Here is a 16,812-nt window from a genome sequence, read left to right as displayed (position 1 = left end):
GTGCATTCCGTCTCTTCTTCAGTAAAGGGTCATGCACTGACCCAGGGTGGGCACCGCCCGGGAGCCGGCCGCTCGGGAATGACAGAGACTCTGACGTTTCTGTGGAAGACCACACACAGACACTCTCCTTTTCTGTCACAGTTACTTTCCTTATTTCAGCGTCAGAAAGTCGGCTCTATTAGGTCTTCTCTTTCCCCGAGGGAGTGGATTGTTAATGGAACATTTAAAAAAAGTCGATAGGAGGCCATTTACAAGAGGATGTTCGCCAGACCTGAAAGAACTGGACTTGACACGCGGCCTCGCACCCCCGCTCTGGAGGGAACTGACTTCACCGCCTCCCGCTGCTGAAATAATGGGAGGTCAGTGGGAGGGCCACCGGCTCCACTCATAAACATTCTGGTAACAGCTACCCCGCGCCACTGCCACCCCCGAAATCCTGTCTGTCTGGCTTCATTCACACCCGGCCACCTTTCTGCATTCATTAAAGGAGAGAGCGCTGGCTTCTGCCAATTGGTCAGTTTTCTTTGTTTTGTTGTTATTATTGCTTTTTTGTTTGTTTTGAAAATTTGTTTATTTGCTCACAGCTCATCTTGCAAACTTGGGATAGTCTTATATTAAGCTGATCCAGAAGAATGTAAGAAGCAGTAACAACTTCTGCGTTCTTCTCCCAACATCAGAAAAGCGGTCACAACCGGCAGCATCAGAACATCTCCAGTGAAACAGCGCAGACGATGTTACCTTGTTGCCGACCTGTTACTGAGGCAACGCAGCTACTGTTGCATTTGGACAGCTCTGCCGCCTCCTCCTCTCAGACCCTTTGTGCTGAGATTCCTGGCCCCCCGTCCAGAACCAGGTGAAACCTCAGCTCTGTTGCAAACACGTGATCTTCAAAGCCAGTGTGCGACTGACGGGGGCAGTGGACCCACACCAGGAAGGCAAGTGGCTGTGTCCACAGTGGTGACAGAGGGACACGGTTCACCCACAGCGAGCATGTGGCCAGGTGAGGCGGGCGGTGCTTCTGGCAGGATGCACGATGCGGCGAGCAGCCTGAGGGAGGACGTCCTTGGAAAGGAGGACCAGGAAGCTCGCGATCCCGTCCGTGTCCCAGAGGCGAGGGACCTCAGTAGCTCTTTGGGGCAGTGGTGACTGCACTGGCCGATGCTCCAAACCGAAGACCCCAGGGCAGGGTGCCCTGCACTTCATAACTGAACACAGACGTAAACACCCACCCTCCTGCTGCTGCAGCTTCTCCTCATGTTCCACCGGCCACCCTGACTGCAGAAAAGCTTTGCCAGGCTCAGTGAGTCATTAGACCCTGGTGTCTACACTGACCGTGGTTTTAAAACTCTTTTGATGCTGTCCTCATGTTACGACGCAGCCCACACGCCTCCCCCATGAACACACATTAACTGACAAAGTTCTGTGACACCTTCTGCGCTTCTCACCTGGGATGGGCATTGGTACTGGCCACCACATCCTGTCTGATCACGACCCAAACACTTAGCTGGGCGGGACCCACAAAGTGATCTCCCAGCCACGGAGTGGGACACGGTCTGCAGTGTGCAGTGACACAGGCTGCCGTGTGACTGGCCCTTGACCACATGCAGCGTGGGAGCATGTCCAGGACGGGGCGGTGATGGCGCCCAGCTCATTTCGTCAGGGACCACAGGTGCCTGATTTGGAGCCCACGGCAGCCCATTTGTCATTTGCTCAGGGCTCTGCGTCACCTTCCTCCAGGATTAATTTGCATCTGTGGTCCCTGATGCATAAGGGAGGCATGGGGGTGGCTGCTACACCCCAAATTAGTGTTTCATGGGGGTGGGGGGTGGCGGCACATATTTTCCCAGGAGAGCACTTCAGGTGTAACTGTGCAGTCAGCTCCCATGCCTCTGAAGGTCTGTGGCACTGCTTCCCCCAGTGCCATCACCACCTGCATGCCCCTCCCGGTAAACCACCCCCAGGACAGCGCGGTCACCTAGCCTCCTTCCATGGGACGCTCAGCCCGCCGGGCCTGAGCTGGAGCGACTCACCTGCAGCACAATGGGAAGTTGCTCAGGCGGGCTCCTGTTCTCCACGCCCATCGTGAGCCACACCTGGAATGCGGTCAGCTGCTCGGCAAAGAACGGGCTGTGCTGTGGGTGGGCAGAGGGGGCGTGGGTTAGGCACCCACCCTTCCCACCTGGCCCTCACACCCACCCGCCCGTCACTTCCACCACCACTGTGCACCGCCGGAGCAGAGCAGGTGGTGAGCGGTGCTCAGACCGATGTACTGTCCAGGAGAAGCAGCAGAGTATGTACACAGACTGGGCGCGGGGACGGACGGGAGAAGGACCGGAGTCCAGGACGACGCAGGGCGCGTGGCCTGAGCACCGGGAAGGGGGGGGCCTGAGCTGAGGTGGGACGGCGGTGTGAGCTGCTGGGAGGAGACGGGGATTCGTCTGGCTGCGTGGACTTAAAGATGCCCACTGGACACCTGCATGAAGACATCCGGTGCCAACGGAGCACACGGTCTGAACTTCCGGACACAGGTCTGGGCAGAGCTATGAAGTGAAAGTCAAGTGAGAAAGGGAAGGGTCTAGGATGAGCCTTGGACTCTCCACATTAGAGGCCAAGGAGGTGAGGCGGACGCAGGGCCAGCGGAGGGCGGAGCTGGAGGAGGAAGAGTGGCCGGCAGTGTCAGAGCCTGGGGGCGGGTCTGGCGGGACTCAGATTCGGAACTCAGTGTGACCGTGACCGGCTGAGTGACACAAAGCCCACTGGAGACCATTAAGTACAGTCTTGGGTGACAGTGGGCGAGCATAGCTCGGGTGGGCTCAGAATGAAAGGTGATGCAGAGACTCAAGTACAGACAGTCCTTTGAAGGAACTGGCTGAAAGGGGAAGGCGAGCAATGAAGTGAGGCTGCAGGAGGAGGGGACCAGGTGGAATCACGTGATGAAGATTTCATTTAAAGACGGAGACTGGTGCATATTCGTAAACTGATACAGGACGGGAAGAGGGGGGCTGGTGATGGAGGGGCAGTGATGCTCAGATGGTCGGCTGGTGCTGCTGGGAGCACCGGCAGCTGTCCAAGAACGGGAGACGGGAAAGCAGACCGGCCGGGGGCAGGGCTGTGGGCAGGCACAGGGAACGGGCAGAGGCTCTCTCCTATCGCTTCTATTTCTCAGTGAGACAGGACTGGAGGATATGGTCGCAGAGGAGGTGCTGGAGTGGGTCGGAGCAGAGAGGAGCTGGAAGGGACGAAGGCAGCACTTCGGTCAGACCAACCGGCAGCGTGTAAGGCCCCTCGAGGGTAGTGATCACCGCGGGGTATAGCGGGTTCCCCCAGTCCCGACTAGGGTGTGGGTGTACCCAGAGGTGCAATTTACTCAGGGACCTCAGAGTGAGGGGACAGGGAGCAGAGGATGTGAGAAGACTGTGCCTGACCTGGGATCAGTGGGTGAGGCAGGCCAGCAGGGGCCCCCAGAAGTCAGAGTGATGGAGGGACAAGCTGAACAGTGGCCATGGGGGTGTAGAGGCTGGTGTGTCCTCGCTTTGGCACTGTGGAGGGGATGGCTTTCCTGGCGATGGCAAGACAACGGAAACCCCAGAAAAGGTGGCTCCAGTGGGAGGGGGACGCGGCCATGGGAGGGGGACGCGGCCGTGAAAGGAGGTCTGGGAACTGAGGCCAAGAAGACGGCCTGCTGGGTTGTGCTGTCTCATGGAACCATTTTCACTCCATATAGTTCTGCTGTCCGAGCCCCAAATAAAAAGAATCCCCAAATCACAAACCTCTGCCTCCCACCCTGTCAGCTCTGCCCCACCGTCTTTGTTTCCCATGGGGAGAGCGGTGGCTGCACTTCAGAGGCACAGCTGTATGTAAGGGAGGGACGCCGGCCTGCGATCCCCGGGTTCCAGCCGTGTGGACACTCTGAGCCGTGGGCAGGGCCTCCGCGTATCAGAGCCACCACACTCCAGGTGTGCTCTCTCCATGCCTCCCGGAGACGCCTGGACATCAGAGTCACCAGGCCCGTCATAAACAGTGCGTCACGTGAGAATGCAGAGAACACTCACCACTTAAGAATTCACGTTCCTGCAGAGTCAGCTTACATCAAGTCAATTAAATTTGGGGGCAGAATGAACTGGAACAGAGCCTCCCAAGTGATTTTCCTGTTTCTCCGTGAATTATTCATCAATTGGTGTAAAAGCAGCAACCTGGTGAAGCGCGCCCTCCCTCCCCACGTCTGGCGAGAACACAGCTGCATGGAAAACCCTCCGTCTGTGAGGGGCCGCTGGGAAGCCCACATCCAGCCTTGTCCTCTCCCTCCCTGTCGGGCTGGCTCCTGCCTGAGTTACCAGGCTGTGCACTATTGGAGAACCTGCTCCAGGCAGCGGGCAAGACGGGCGCTTCTGACCTTCCCACCCAGCACAACCGAGAAGGAAAAGCCTTCGCTGCAGGAGTGAGCTGAAGCCGGCATGCTTCCTAGAGCGCGAACCACGGCGACCGCCCAGCACATGCGTGGCTCAGTCTCGTGAAGGAGGCGCCACGAACCCTATGTGGAGCAGCCCACACGCATCGGACAATGATTCGGAGCGGATGCTGTGGGCCAGGTCTCCAAGATGCTCTCTGCAGTGTCAGTGCTGCTGTGCAGAGTCGGGGGGGGGGGGGGGAGAAGACGGAACCCAGGATGAGTGTTCCAGAGGAGAGCTCACACACGTGGTGGGCACAGGCTGAGTCACGTGGCCACGTGGCCAGGGCCTCCCAGGACAACTCTGATGCAGGCGGTCTGCTCTGCTGTCAGCCCACGGCTCAGACAGTCTGCAGGTCTGACAAGAGGCACCACGTGCCATGGACTAAAAGTGGGCAGCTGGCTACGAGCACGAAGAGCCAGGCCTGACCACTGGGCAGACCCAGCCGGCCTTGTGCTGTCACATGAGAGAGGAAAGCTGGTTTATCTCCACACACTTCCTGCTCGTCTCACTTGCTGTCCCCACCGCAAACACACCGATCCTGGCTCCTGTGTGTGCCAGCAGGGGAATGATACTCTCGCTACTTATGGACGACCTCACTGCTCAAGAAGAGACAACAAACCCCCGCACAGCCCAGCGCATTCAATGTCCAACCACCTGTGAGACCGCTGAGCTCGCAGACGGCTCTCTTTAAACCCTCAGGGAAGTCAGCTGTGCAAGCTTCTTCTCCTTGCCTCTCTCTCTCCGTGAACAAACGCCAGTGCTGACAGGGTCCTTGCCACTGTGAATAAAAATCCGTCACTTCCCACCGCTGACTGGAAGACTGAATACTCGTAAATGCTACGCTTTCTTTTAGTTTTAAGACAGGCCAGTCATTTATAGGAAAATTACTAGAACAAAAGTGAATTTAATAGTTTACAAAATCACTTGTAAACAACATATATAAATAAAATAAAAAACGAAATTTAAAAAGACACTATTTGCAGCCATAGTGATGGATTAGAACACACACTGGTGGCCGGCAGAGGGACGGGGTGGGGGGGTGGCTGAAACGGGTGACGGAGAGTAAAGGGTACAAACTTCCAGTTACAAAATTATTACGTCACGGGGATATAACTAATGGCACAGAGAAAATACTCAGAAATACTGTAATAACTTTGTAAGGGTGACAGAGGCAACGATTTACTGTGGTGATCACTTCATAACGTACATAGGTACCGAATCTCTGTGTCACACACCTGAAAAGGACACCTGCAGAGTGAAAAAAGGTATTCACAATGCATCACAAAGGATTCGTATTCAGAACATACACCAAACCACTACACATCAATAAGAAACAGATAATATAAGAGAAAAATGAATTTACAAAGGAGGATATTCGAATGGCCAATAAAAATACGAAACAGGGAAATACAAGACCAAATCTCAATGAAATACCTTTTCACACTAAACTAGACCAAAAGGGGGAAAAGCTGGACAACACCATCGATCAGGATGTAGAGCGAGAACACTGCCCAAGCTGTGGGCAGAAACCTCCCGGGACACTGTCTGGCAGCAGCTGCTAAACCGAGGGACGCACACCTGTGACCAGAACTTGCACCTCGAGTGCACACACCTGTCACAAATGCACAAGGCCGGGCTGGACCTGGGGTGGGGTGAGGGAGGCACTGGCCTCAGGCACAAAACTTAAGGAGGCACCAAAAAACTCACCCATTGAGGTAAAGAAAACTTGGATACAATACTCAACAGATAAACATTAAGGCAAAAATCCATAATGAACAAACTATGAACATTTCAAACAAAGGCCCCACAGTCCTGCTTCCTCTTTAGCCTCAGGTGTCAACAGCAGCCGGGACCTGGCCAGCACCGTTGGTGGGGGCCGCACCCTGGACACTCCAAGTGCCCGCTGGCCCTGGGATGACAAGCGAGCAGTGTAGCGCCACCGCTGTCACAAGAGGGAGCGACAATGCGGAGCCGTGCGAAAGCGGTGGGGTGGGAGGCTGCACCCATCTGAATACAGGGCCGTGGGCGGCGGCGGCCCTGGGGGAAGGCAGTGCCAGGGCGGCCGGGAGGGGCTCCAGGGGCTGCTCCACGTGGGTGCTGGTCCCTGGAGTGTGTCCATGCAGCTTGGACTCGGCAGGCCGCGTGCTTATGACACAGGGAATTTTCTATACGTATGTTATGCTTCAAAAACGTGAAAACTATTAAAAAGCTAGCATGAGGTCCACCTCAGTTATTCCATCCCCCGGTCAAATGTGGTGAAATTATTCCCTAACGCAGAACACGCTTCCCGCAGATGAGAGATGAAATTCTAAGCTCGCTGACAAGGCAGGGTGCCTGGCACAGGAGCAGAAGGCCAGAACAGAGAACCCGGATGATTTCACATGGGGCACACAGCTCTGATTCCCTAACGGTACAGAACGAAACCATGCACAGAGCACACGTGTAAAAGCCAAAGTCCTACAAGCTTTTCCAAACCTGGCCTCCGTGGGAGAGCTCAGGCACACGGGAGGGCCGCCGGGCCGCCCCGCCCCCACCCCCTGCACCCCTCTGGGTAACAGCCCCCGGGCCTCCCACCTCCACCTGTTGCTAAGGGTGCTCTAACTTGAGAGCTGTGACTTCTCTTCTCACGGGACTCCTGAGGAAGGGACCAGGCATCAGACCTGGCATCCACATACAGCAAACACTCAGGAAATGAATCGTGAACAAAACAAAAGGGGGCCCTGGGAGAGCTGCTGGGAGACCCCGGTGGAGTTACTCTCTCAGCACCACAAGTAAAATGGCACTGACTCCATGACCGCAGACCCCCTAGGAAATGTGGCCCGGGGCCCACACAGTCCCTGGGGCTGAGCACTGCGCCCTCAGAGGCTTCCAGGCACAGCAAGGGGAGCAGCGTCTCAGGGACACCCACGGTTAAAGGCGGGATGTGGGGCGCGGGGAAAGCAGATTTATGTGGCAAGGTTTTAACAGAAGACACTTCCTGAGGGCTGACCACCTCAGAATCTATCTTTAACCTCTGGCTGACACACTCTTTTGAACTTCTGACTAAGTGCAGTCAGATACCCTCGTGTCCTGGGCGCCCCACCTGACAGGCGCTTTGCAGCCCAGGTGCCCACAGAAGCAGCCCCCAGGGCAACCCACGCAGGACACCCAGAGGGACTCACCCGAAATGCAGTGCCTTCCTCGATGATCGTGGGCAGCTGGGAGAGGCAGATGTCCACGGCGAGGTCCCAGGCTTGCCTGGGGAGAGAAGAGAGAGACGACCACTGGGCGTCACTGACTGGCTTCAACAGGAGGGCCCCAGACACAGCAGGCAGCGGCTGTGCCCATGGCCCCTGGCGGAGGGCACGGGAGCAGGAACAGGTGGCTGGCAGCATGCTCAAACCATTGTGCTGTGACATCTTTTCTTTTTAAAGTGAGAAACAAGTTTGGGGAAAATAAAGGGACTTGTCCCACCTTCTAGTGTGGGTCCCACCCAACGTGAGCACACCCAGCGCAGTGGCCTGCGCACGCCCAGGGAGCAGCTGTGACACCAGAGTGGCCGGACAGCAGCTACGTCACACACCAATGTGCCACAGGAGGCAAGGGTCAGGCCAAGACGCTTCATCAGGAATGAGCCGGCGTGAGGCCAGGGGGACCTGGAATGCCCCTCGTCCCGCCCATGGCACCCCGCTAGCCCCCCACCTCCCCAGACTGCCAGCGCTGTCTGGCCCAGCATCCCTCAGTGGTCTGCACCTGTGCCCAACACCAACCACTTGGGGACGAGACAGGCGGTGCTGGTTTAGGGGGGCAACAGCCTCTTTGACTGACAGCCTGGCTCCAGGCCTGGCACTGCTGGCTCATCTCCCGAAGGTCGTCTCACACGTGCGAGATGGGCTAACGCTCGAGTCTCCCTTCCAGAGCCCTGCGAGACCCTGAGTGACAGGAAGGCCTCGGCAGAGTCGCTGGCGGGGCAAGGGACACTCAGGGAGCTGCACCCGCCGCATGTCCAAGGTCAGGGCTAAACGGGATGCCGGTCGCTGCCTCACTCCGCAGCCCGCGACCGCAGCCCGGTCCCACGGACCTCGTGATGCTTCCATTCCTACTTCCTTCCTTTAACGAGCGGGCCCCTCGTGGAAACCAAGTCACGCTCAGCACACAACTTAGTTTCCAGTACTGCACACGCTGCTCCAGGGCATTTCCTCAGACTCAAGGAGCCCACGTTCTGTTCACTTGGCCTAATGGAACTGAGTGTCCGACGGCACCTCCTCAGATGTCCTCATGAAGGATCAAACAAGGAGAAAAACATAACCCCCCGAGAAAACAGTAGGAATTTCAGATGAACAAAACGACGTCCCATTATTCAAATACATGAGACGGTTCGTTTTCTCCCAGACTGGCCCCCTCTGCTCACGCGTGCCCTTCCCCCACCAATCTAATTAAGAGGCAATCAGAAGCTAATCAAATGTGCCCACAGTACAGGCATAAGCAGCTCCCACGCGCTCAATAAATGCCCGGGCTGCAGGCAAACTGGTTGTTTAGCAGCCATGAGGGAGGCACTTACTCTTTGTTAAGACAGAAGCAAAGTCAATTATTGCAATTAAGCTCTACAAAGATGCCTTGAGTTTTATCAAATAGAAAGTTTCAGCTTCAGGAGTTAGAAGGAGAAAGGTGTGCACAGTTGGGAGAAGAAGGTGTGAGGTGGATGGGTGTGGTGGCAGCTGGCCGCGCACCCAGCTCCGAGGGGGGCCGGCGGGCACCTCTGGGATCGCCCTCATGTACAGCGGCTGCCGTGCCCCGTCCAGCCCACCTCATCACAATCAGGAAGACGAAGAATCCCAACCCATTAGAAACTGCCCGCAGGTTCCCGAGCAACGGGACTCGAGACAAAGCACCAAGAGCCAGCTGCCCGGAAAGAGTACTCAGCACCGTCTGCTCTGGCTTCCTCGTCCTCCACAGAGAAACCACATCAGCCAGGGCTGACCATCCTAAGAAGTGTGACCACTGTCACCATGAGGCCTGATGGCTCCTCAGGGCTGGCCCCAACCTAGGTCCACGCACTGGGGACCGTGTGCTGCACACTTTTTCATGCAGGAAACCAGCCCAGGATGGCTGTGTTTTCATTTGTGCACAGAGGCTCAGGAGACTGCCACATGACAGGAAGTCACAGGGCAGGGGTGTCCCTTAGGTCATGGGGAGGGATGCAGACGAGCTGCTCGGGGCCATCGACTGTAGGGGCGCAGCTGTCTGAGTGACAGAGGACAGGACACCTGAGACCCGCTGACACCAGGCGGTCAAATCTGACGACCAGCGCAGTGGAAGGTGCAGGATGCCTGAGGGGAGGTGTGGGGCGCATGGCGGGCGGGCACTGGCAAGCCAGCCGCCCTCTCTGGGCCGCTGGTGGTTTACGCAAAAGGAAAGGGTCACATTTGAGAAGCTCAGGGCCCCACTAAGCTGCACAGCTGCACGGCATGGCGACCTGCTCCTGCGGAGGATGCGTCCACCAGAACGGCTGCATCTGCAGGGTGCAGTGATCACAGGGAGTGTGGCGTCTGGACTTGGGTTCTCTCTGAGGGACAGGAAAAACGAGTCCCCAGGCCCGAGGCCCTGCTTCCGGCACCGGCGTGGGGGCGGGGCGTGTGCGCTGCTGCTCGGGAAGGACCGTTCCGTGGGCGCTGGGTGCTGGGCTGCTCGGATCATCACGGCCCGGATTTCAGGAAATGGGCCTGAGACGCTGCCGCGACCGCCTGAGGAGGGGCCGGGATGACAGCCTTCCAGGAGCGCGGCCTCCAGCTGCACCCATCAGTCAGCGAGCATGGCGCCCTCGGTGGCACGGAAGGTACAGGTCATTACCACCGAGAAACACGAGGGTTCCAGGACCGGCTGAAATTGGAAGTGAAAGGGAACAGCTCCCTTACGGCTTCGCATCAAAAATTAAACAGGAACAGGCCCTGAGCAGTTCATCATTAGCACCCCGCCCGAGGCCAAGTGTAAATGGGTATTACTCTGTGCTTTAACCTCAATTTTTGTTACGCGTTGTTCCCTTCTTCTCCTGCCAGGAATTCAACCTCTCCATCACCACCCAAGGGATATAATGACTGCGGGGTGAATTACTGGTTCCCAGCGCAGCTCTGACTACCTTGGCGGAGCGCTCCCTGGGGACCCACAAGCTTTGGTCCATTAATGGGCACGGGAACGCTCTGGGCACCGGTTTCGAGCGCTGCATCATGGGAACGAGCTGTGCCCAAAGCCCCTGGTAACTCCAATGGTGCCGAGCCCAGTCTGGAGGTGACACGGCGACCCGAGGTGCCCAGGCCTGTTCTCCCACGTTGGCGGCCGCGCTGCAGCCTGTGCCCTTGCAGCTGCTCCCCCCGCCTCTCCTTTTTGCTCTCTGCTCAGCTCTGGTCGTGGCTCTGTTCCCAGCACAGCACACCATCAGCTTTCCTCTCTGCAGCTGAGCACATTGCACGGAGGCCACTTTACACCTAGAGAAACATGTCCCAAGACGTGGACTCGCTGCTGGCTGGCCAGGTGGACGTCACATTGCCTCCTCCTAAGGGACCTGTGTGGCTTGGTGAGGCCCTAGTGGCTGGAAGGCCCTTTACACTGGGCAGCCCGTTTCCTGTTGTACTAGTTTTCCGGCCATGGGCAGATGCGGCACTGACCCCACTCAGCTCTTCTGCCTGTCTTTCTTTTTTCTTTTCTTTTCCTTTTTCCTTTTTAAAATAAAAGATGTTTTATAAGTCTGGTTCAGAAGGAATGGACAGGATTTCAGGCACCGCTTTTCTCATGGGAATAAGACTCCTGTGAAGATCTGCTCTTCCAGAAACGTGGGTCCCCGTTCTAATTATTCATTCCAAGTCTTACAAAGGCTTTTCAAACAATTCTCATCCAATTCTAGTCTTCATGGATTTGTGGAAATGGGATTTGCTGTGGTCTGCCATTCCGTTCACACATGACTGAAGTTGCTACATGGCTGGGTCTTCCGGAGACCTCGCTTCCTACAGCTGGGTTTCGCTGTATCAGCGTTCTCTGTGTTACTCTGTAAACTCCTAAAAAGCTTAGGGGTGATGCGTGTTTTAACCTTTTCTGGCCAGCACAGTGCAGCTTTCTTTATTGCACAGATAAGAATGGTAGTTCCCGATTTTCCTTGAGTGAATGAGAGGCAGTTAGCTTACAAAGTCCTCTTGGTTCTTTGGGCTTCTGGGGTCAGAGAAAAGGGGTTGCGCACATATTTTTTAAAAAATCACTAGCTGGGGCCGGCCCGGTGGCTCAGGCGGTTAGAGCTCCGTGCTCCTAACTCGATTCCCACATGGGCCAGTGGGCTCTCAACCACAAGGTTGCCAGTTCAATTCCTCGAGTCCCGCAAGGGATGGTGGGCAGCGCCCCCTGCAACTAAGATTGAACACGGCACCTTGAGCTGAGCTGCCGCTGAGCTCCCAGATGGTTCAGTTGGTTGGAGCGCGTCCTCTCAACCACAAGGTTGCCGGTTAGACTCCTGCAAGGGATGGTGGGCTGCGCCCCCTGCAACTAGCAACTGGACCTGGAGCTGGAGCTAAGCTGTGCCCTCCACAACTAAGATTGAAAGGACAACAACTTGACTTGGAGAAAAAGTCCTAGAAGTACACACTGTTCCCCAATAAAGTCCTGTTCCCCTCCCCCAATAAAATCTTAAAAAAAAAAAAAAAATCACCAGCTGAAACAAACCTGACCATGAAAAGACACCGTAAAATGGTTTTCAGGTTAAGCCTCAGTGAATGGCTCTGTCTAAACACTTGTATCGGGGTTTCTCCCGCTGACGGGGATAAGCGAGACTCGCTCTCCTTTACCACCCCATCAGCACTTCCTCAGACTCTGTGCTAAAAAGCAAGGAGACAGGAGAAACGGCATGCCTTCAGACACACGGTCGAGATTCAAGACAACTGACGCCGTGGTTATCGTCCAACTACTGTTAGTAGTGTTAACGGCAGTTCCCCAGTTTTGGGGGAAAGGTGTAAGCGACAGCTATGAAGACCACACTCGTGCGTATCTGTGCAGGGACGCGTGCGTGTATACGTGTATGCATACGTGCGAGCATGCGTGTGTGTGTGTGTGCGCGTACGTGCAGTAAGCACATGGACTGGTCACGAGCCCACAGGCTAATTCTCTGGAGCCTTCGTGGGCTCACTTCATGAATCCAGCCGGCAGATTCTTTTCCCAACACCCGTCCCTCTGAGGCACCATCCTGCCCCTGAGTGACAGAATCGCGGGGGGCTCCGGGACGAGGGGCCCTCCCAGTCCTGAAACACCCCCAGGCTGCCTGCTGGCCAACAGCTGTGGGCAGGATCTCATTCCCTGTGAGCAGCACCCAGGTCTCCAAGTTTGGTGGCCAGTGTCCCTCTCTGGCGGCACCTAACACCACGAACCTCAGCAGTACGAGCACAGCACGAGAGCACCCACACTATTTAGGGAGCGGAGCTGTCCGTCCGCAGCAGGCCGGCGTGCCACTTACCACATCGCGTGCATGTAGGTGGGGGGCAGGCGGGGGCTGCTGACCGGGGTGCAGTTACATGACCTCATGACCCTTTCTGCCAGAAGAAAATTTCGAAACAGACTAGCCACCAACAGGTCCTGTCTGAAGAGCTTCTGGAAGAGATCTGAGGGCAGAGAAAAGATAAAAAGGCGTCTTCAATGACTCATGTCCAGCATTTAAAGACAAATACACAAATTTACTTCCATCAAAAATTTTTACAAGCAAGTTGGGACTAACAGGTACATTATCCACTGTCAGTACATAAGTACACGCTTACATACGTAAATATGGATAAACTCCCAAACCCAGCCAATCAACAAGTTTACCACAGTGATTGTGGTTTTAAGGAACAAGGGCAGTGCCAGTGATTGTGGAAGATGAGCCCTGAATCTGCCTGGAAAGCAGCAAACTCCTGTGGGGCTCACACGGCACCTGTCACGTGGCCCAGCTCACTCTCACGGAGAGCGCCTGTGGTTCCTTCCCTTCTGCCTTTTGTCCCCCCATCGCTCTCCTCACTGGGGAGAACCCCTGCTCCATCTCACTCGTCCTATGTCCCCGGCAGTGTGTCCTGCTCCTGGCCTGCAGCCCTCCCCGCCCAGGCCGGGGCTGCAGCCTCACCCCGAGGGAGCACGTTCCACGCGATGGTGTCGGTGATGGCCGTGAAGATCCAGTTCAGCTCGCCCAAAGGGGTCCTCCTGTCATTTAGCCGGCCGGGGATCCTAGGAGACACAGTGGGTCCATCAGTGACTACCGAGCCAGGTGACGGAGGGAGGGGACAGTGGGAAGGAAAGAGGCGAGGGGAACACAGCGCTTCCACCAGAGGCAGGAGACGCTCGGCCTCCCTAGGACAACGCCATGGCCTCGCTGTGGTTTAAGACTCAGACTTCCACCTGCATACCTGAAACCCACCTCCACCTGCCACTTCCTTCCCCTTCCACACCTGTACAAAAGCCATTTCTCTGGGTGCCCCAGACGTACGTACGGAGCAGGCCCGATGGCAGCACACAGCGTCCCTGCAGCTCCCGTGTCTGAGACATGAGCCATGGACTGGGCTCCACGGGCAGCCCGTGGCCTTTGCCTCCAAGGAGTCTGCACCACAGTGCAAGGCCCGGCCCCGCCTCCTGCCTGCACAAGGGCGCGTCCAACCCCCAAGCCGAGGAGGATGCTCGTCCTAAGGTCCACTTACCTCCTGTCCGCTCAGCACTGTGTCTGAGCACCTACAGGGGGCTAAGCACTGTTCAGCACCAGACATCACCACTGTCACTACACGGAGGGCCCTGCTTTCGTGGAGGAAGGACCGACGTGCAGCAAATGCCCAAGTGCAGAGAGCGGCTAGGAAGGGAGCAGGGTGGCTCTGCGTCACTGATGCAAAGTGGGAACTAAACCGAGACTCTGCACTTCAGAAGGAGACACAGCAGAGGTCTAGCTCCTTGAAGAACGCAGGCCACCTCAGCCCTTCGTCACTGCCGTCCCGTCCCCATAGCTGCTGTGCAGGGTCACTCAGAGATGAGTGTGGGGACACCCAGCACAAGGCCTGGCACAGGGCCTGCATGCGCCCCGGGCAGCGTCTGCTGTGCCCTCCAGTGTGTCTGTCCTTCTCGGCAAAGCCCACGGCAACCTAAGAGCTCACCTGGGCTGAGCTCCCACACCTCTCCTCTCTCCTGTCCCACTTGTCAGCCTCCACAGGCTGACGCCAGTACTCGCTTAGCTGCTCCTGACTCGACTCCCCACACGGAGTCTGCTTCTGTGCTCACGGTTCTCCCACTGCCCCGTGGACAGCCACCGACTCCAGGCCCATCCTGCCTGCTCTGACCTCTGCTGATCTGCGAGCACTGACCACCAGCTCTCTCCGGGCACCAGGCACCACAAGCACTGACGTCGGTCCCCAGCAACGGCCACTCTGCTTCCGGATCTTACAAGATGAGGAGGCGACTGGAGGTGCCTTCCTTCACCCTTTGCCTACCCGTCTGCACAGCTCACCACCATCGCCACCATCTTCTCCCATGTGTCACATATCCCTGCGGATTCAGTTTTATCAAAGCTCAAAACCGCAGATGGCTCCCTCGCCTGCTCTCCGGTCCGTTCCAGGCTTCTTGCGACACCGCCTGCCTTTGCTCACCACTCTCGCGGGGCCAGGCCCACAACAGTACCCTCCATGGCCCCCAACAGGCATTTCTGCTGCAGTGACACTGTCACGGTGATGGCACGCAGTGACACTGTCACCCGGCCCTTAGCGGGTCTGTTCAGGGGTCTGCGGGCTTCTCTGTTTACGACTGCAGGGTTTTCGATGGCTTTCTGGCTACTGCTCCTTTAGCAGAATCTCCCTCCAAACACAGGCGGGCAGAGTCCCGTGGCTGGAGAGGGAGGGTGGGGAGCTGCCCCCGTGTCCCCAGACGGGCAGGGGAGGCCTCAGAGGAGCAAGGGCAAAACCAACGCCAACGGAGTCCCGAGTCCCCGAGTCCCGCACAGAGTTCCCATGGCCTTAAACCATCAGTAACGGCCCAGAAACCCGGAAGCTTGTCCCCAGTCCCCCCGCTCCCCCAGGCAGGTCCCTCACCTTGCGCTTTTTGGCAAGCACGGAACTTGTCTGGACAGCCTCCTCATCCGCCTGGGGCCCTCCGGCTCGCCTTCACCACCAAAGCTCCACCCTCACCATCTACAAACGTGACTATGACCGACTTGCTTGGGCTCCTGTCACCTGGGACTGGACAGCAGCCTGCATCTTCCTTTGACTCTGGCGCTGCCCTCCTCACTCACCGCTCTCCTGCTTGGGTTTCTTACCATCGCTCATGCATGTGAACTGTCTGTGTCACTAGATGAATTCCTGAGGGGCAGTGACTCACTTTCCTCAACACAATCGATCCCCTTGCAGTTTCCGGCTGACGGCTCAGCACACAGCACGATCCCCACGCCCGATAGCTCATTCCTGTTACCTCCCTATTTAAACACTGCTCCCCCTGTGGGGTGTGGCTGACATGCCCCGCCAGGACCCCTGCTCAGCGTGTGGGTAGGTGGCGGGAGACTCCACGAGGCGGAGGGACAGGCCTGGCTCTGTCCCAGTACGTGAGCGCCTCTGCAGGGCGTCCTGCGCCGTGCAGCTAAGGCTGGGCATGCGGGGGCCTCGCTGGCCTGGCCACCGGGCCGGCTTCCTTCCTGCCTCCCTCCCATGCTGCTCCCCAATAAGCCTGAGTCCTCTTCCCTTAGTGTCTGCACCCCAAACCACCAACGGGCACAGGGGCGTGTGGGGGACTCCGTAATTTGCACTTATTTACTTTCCTCATGTTACTTTCTATTTCTGCCCAGTTTCCTCTTGGACCAAATGTGCCCTTTCCTGCTGCACTGAACTTGTCCTTCTCAAATAGCCAGACTGCCCTCAGACCTGGGCAGGCCACCCTCTGCCCCCCTGGCTCAGAGGACAGTCCCCGGGGGGGCACCTCCTGTCCCCGCCGAGGGACCCACCAGGCTTTGAGGTGACTGCTCTGACAGGATTCTGCAGGTATCTTTGCTGTGAAGGGCTGTGTTCAACTCAGCTGGGAGCTCTCTGAAAGCACCGAGGACGCCCTTCATTGGCTAACCCGGTGCTCAGTACCCAATGGCTAATTATGACAGGCGCCCCGTGCATATCTGATGAGGGCGCCTAGGAGCCCCCAGTGAAGAGCATAAAAAGCTCTGAGCAAATAAACTGGGACGTGCAAGACTACAGTTTCCAAGAAAATGACACAAACTCACTAAAAATACCCCAGTGGTAGAAGACAAATCATCCCAAATTGCATCATCTAAGAACCGCTAGTAACATTTTGGTGATTCTCCCTCCGGATATCTCAACGCGCAACATCGAGTAATTTTAAATGTGCTGAAATAACACTATGTAAA

General features: G+C 56.7%; 1 protein-coding gene across 4 annotated transcripts in view; it reads right to left on the bottom strand.

Annotated features, from left to right (window-relative positions):
- The window catches only part of RPTOR (regulatory associated protein of MTOR complex 1), a 270,956-nt gene that overhangs the window by 78,538 nt on the left and 175,606 nt on the right, over positions 1–16,812 (bottom strand). For all 4 annotated transcript variants that reach the window (XM_019735643.2, XM_019735644.2, XM_074319891.1 and 1 more), the window contains exons 8-11: positions 13,558–13,658; positions 12,919–13,063; positions 7,613–7,688; positions 2,031–2,132 (exon numbers count right to left, since the gene is read on the bottom strand). In XM_019735643.2, coding sequence (XP_019591202.2) covers positions 2,031–2,132; positions 7,613–7,688; positions 12,919–13,063; positions 13,558–13,658 — 424 coding nt within the window. The remainder of the gene's footprint in view (positions 1–2,030; positions 2,133–7,612; positions 7,689–12,918; positions 13,064–13,557; positions 13,659–16,812) is intronic.

This window comes from Rhinolophus sinicus, linkage group LG15, assembly GCF_036562045.2.
Source record: "Rhinolophus sinicus isolate RSC01 linkage group LG15, ASM3656204v1, whole genome shotgun sequence".
Lineage (NCBI taxonomy): Eukaryota > Metazoa > Chordata > Mammalia > Chiroptera > Rhinolophidae > Rhinolophus > Rhinolophus sinicus.
Note: the sequence above shows the minus strand (reverse complement) of the source record. Positions and strands in the feature narration are given on the sequence as shown.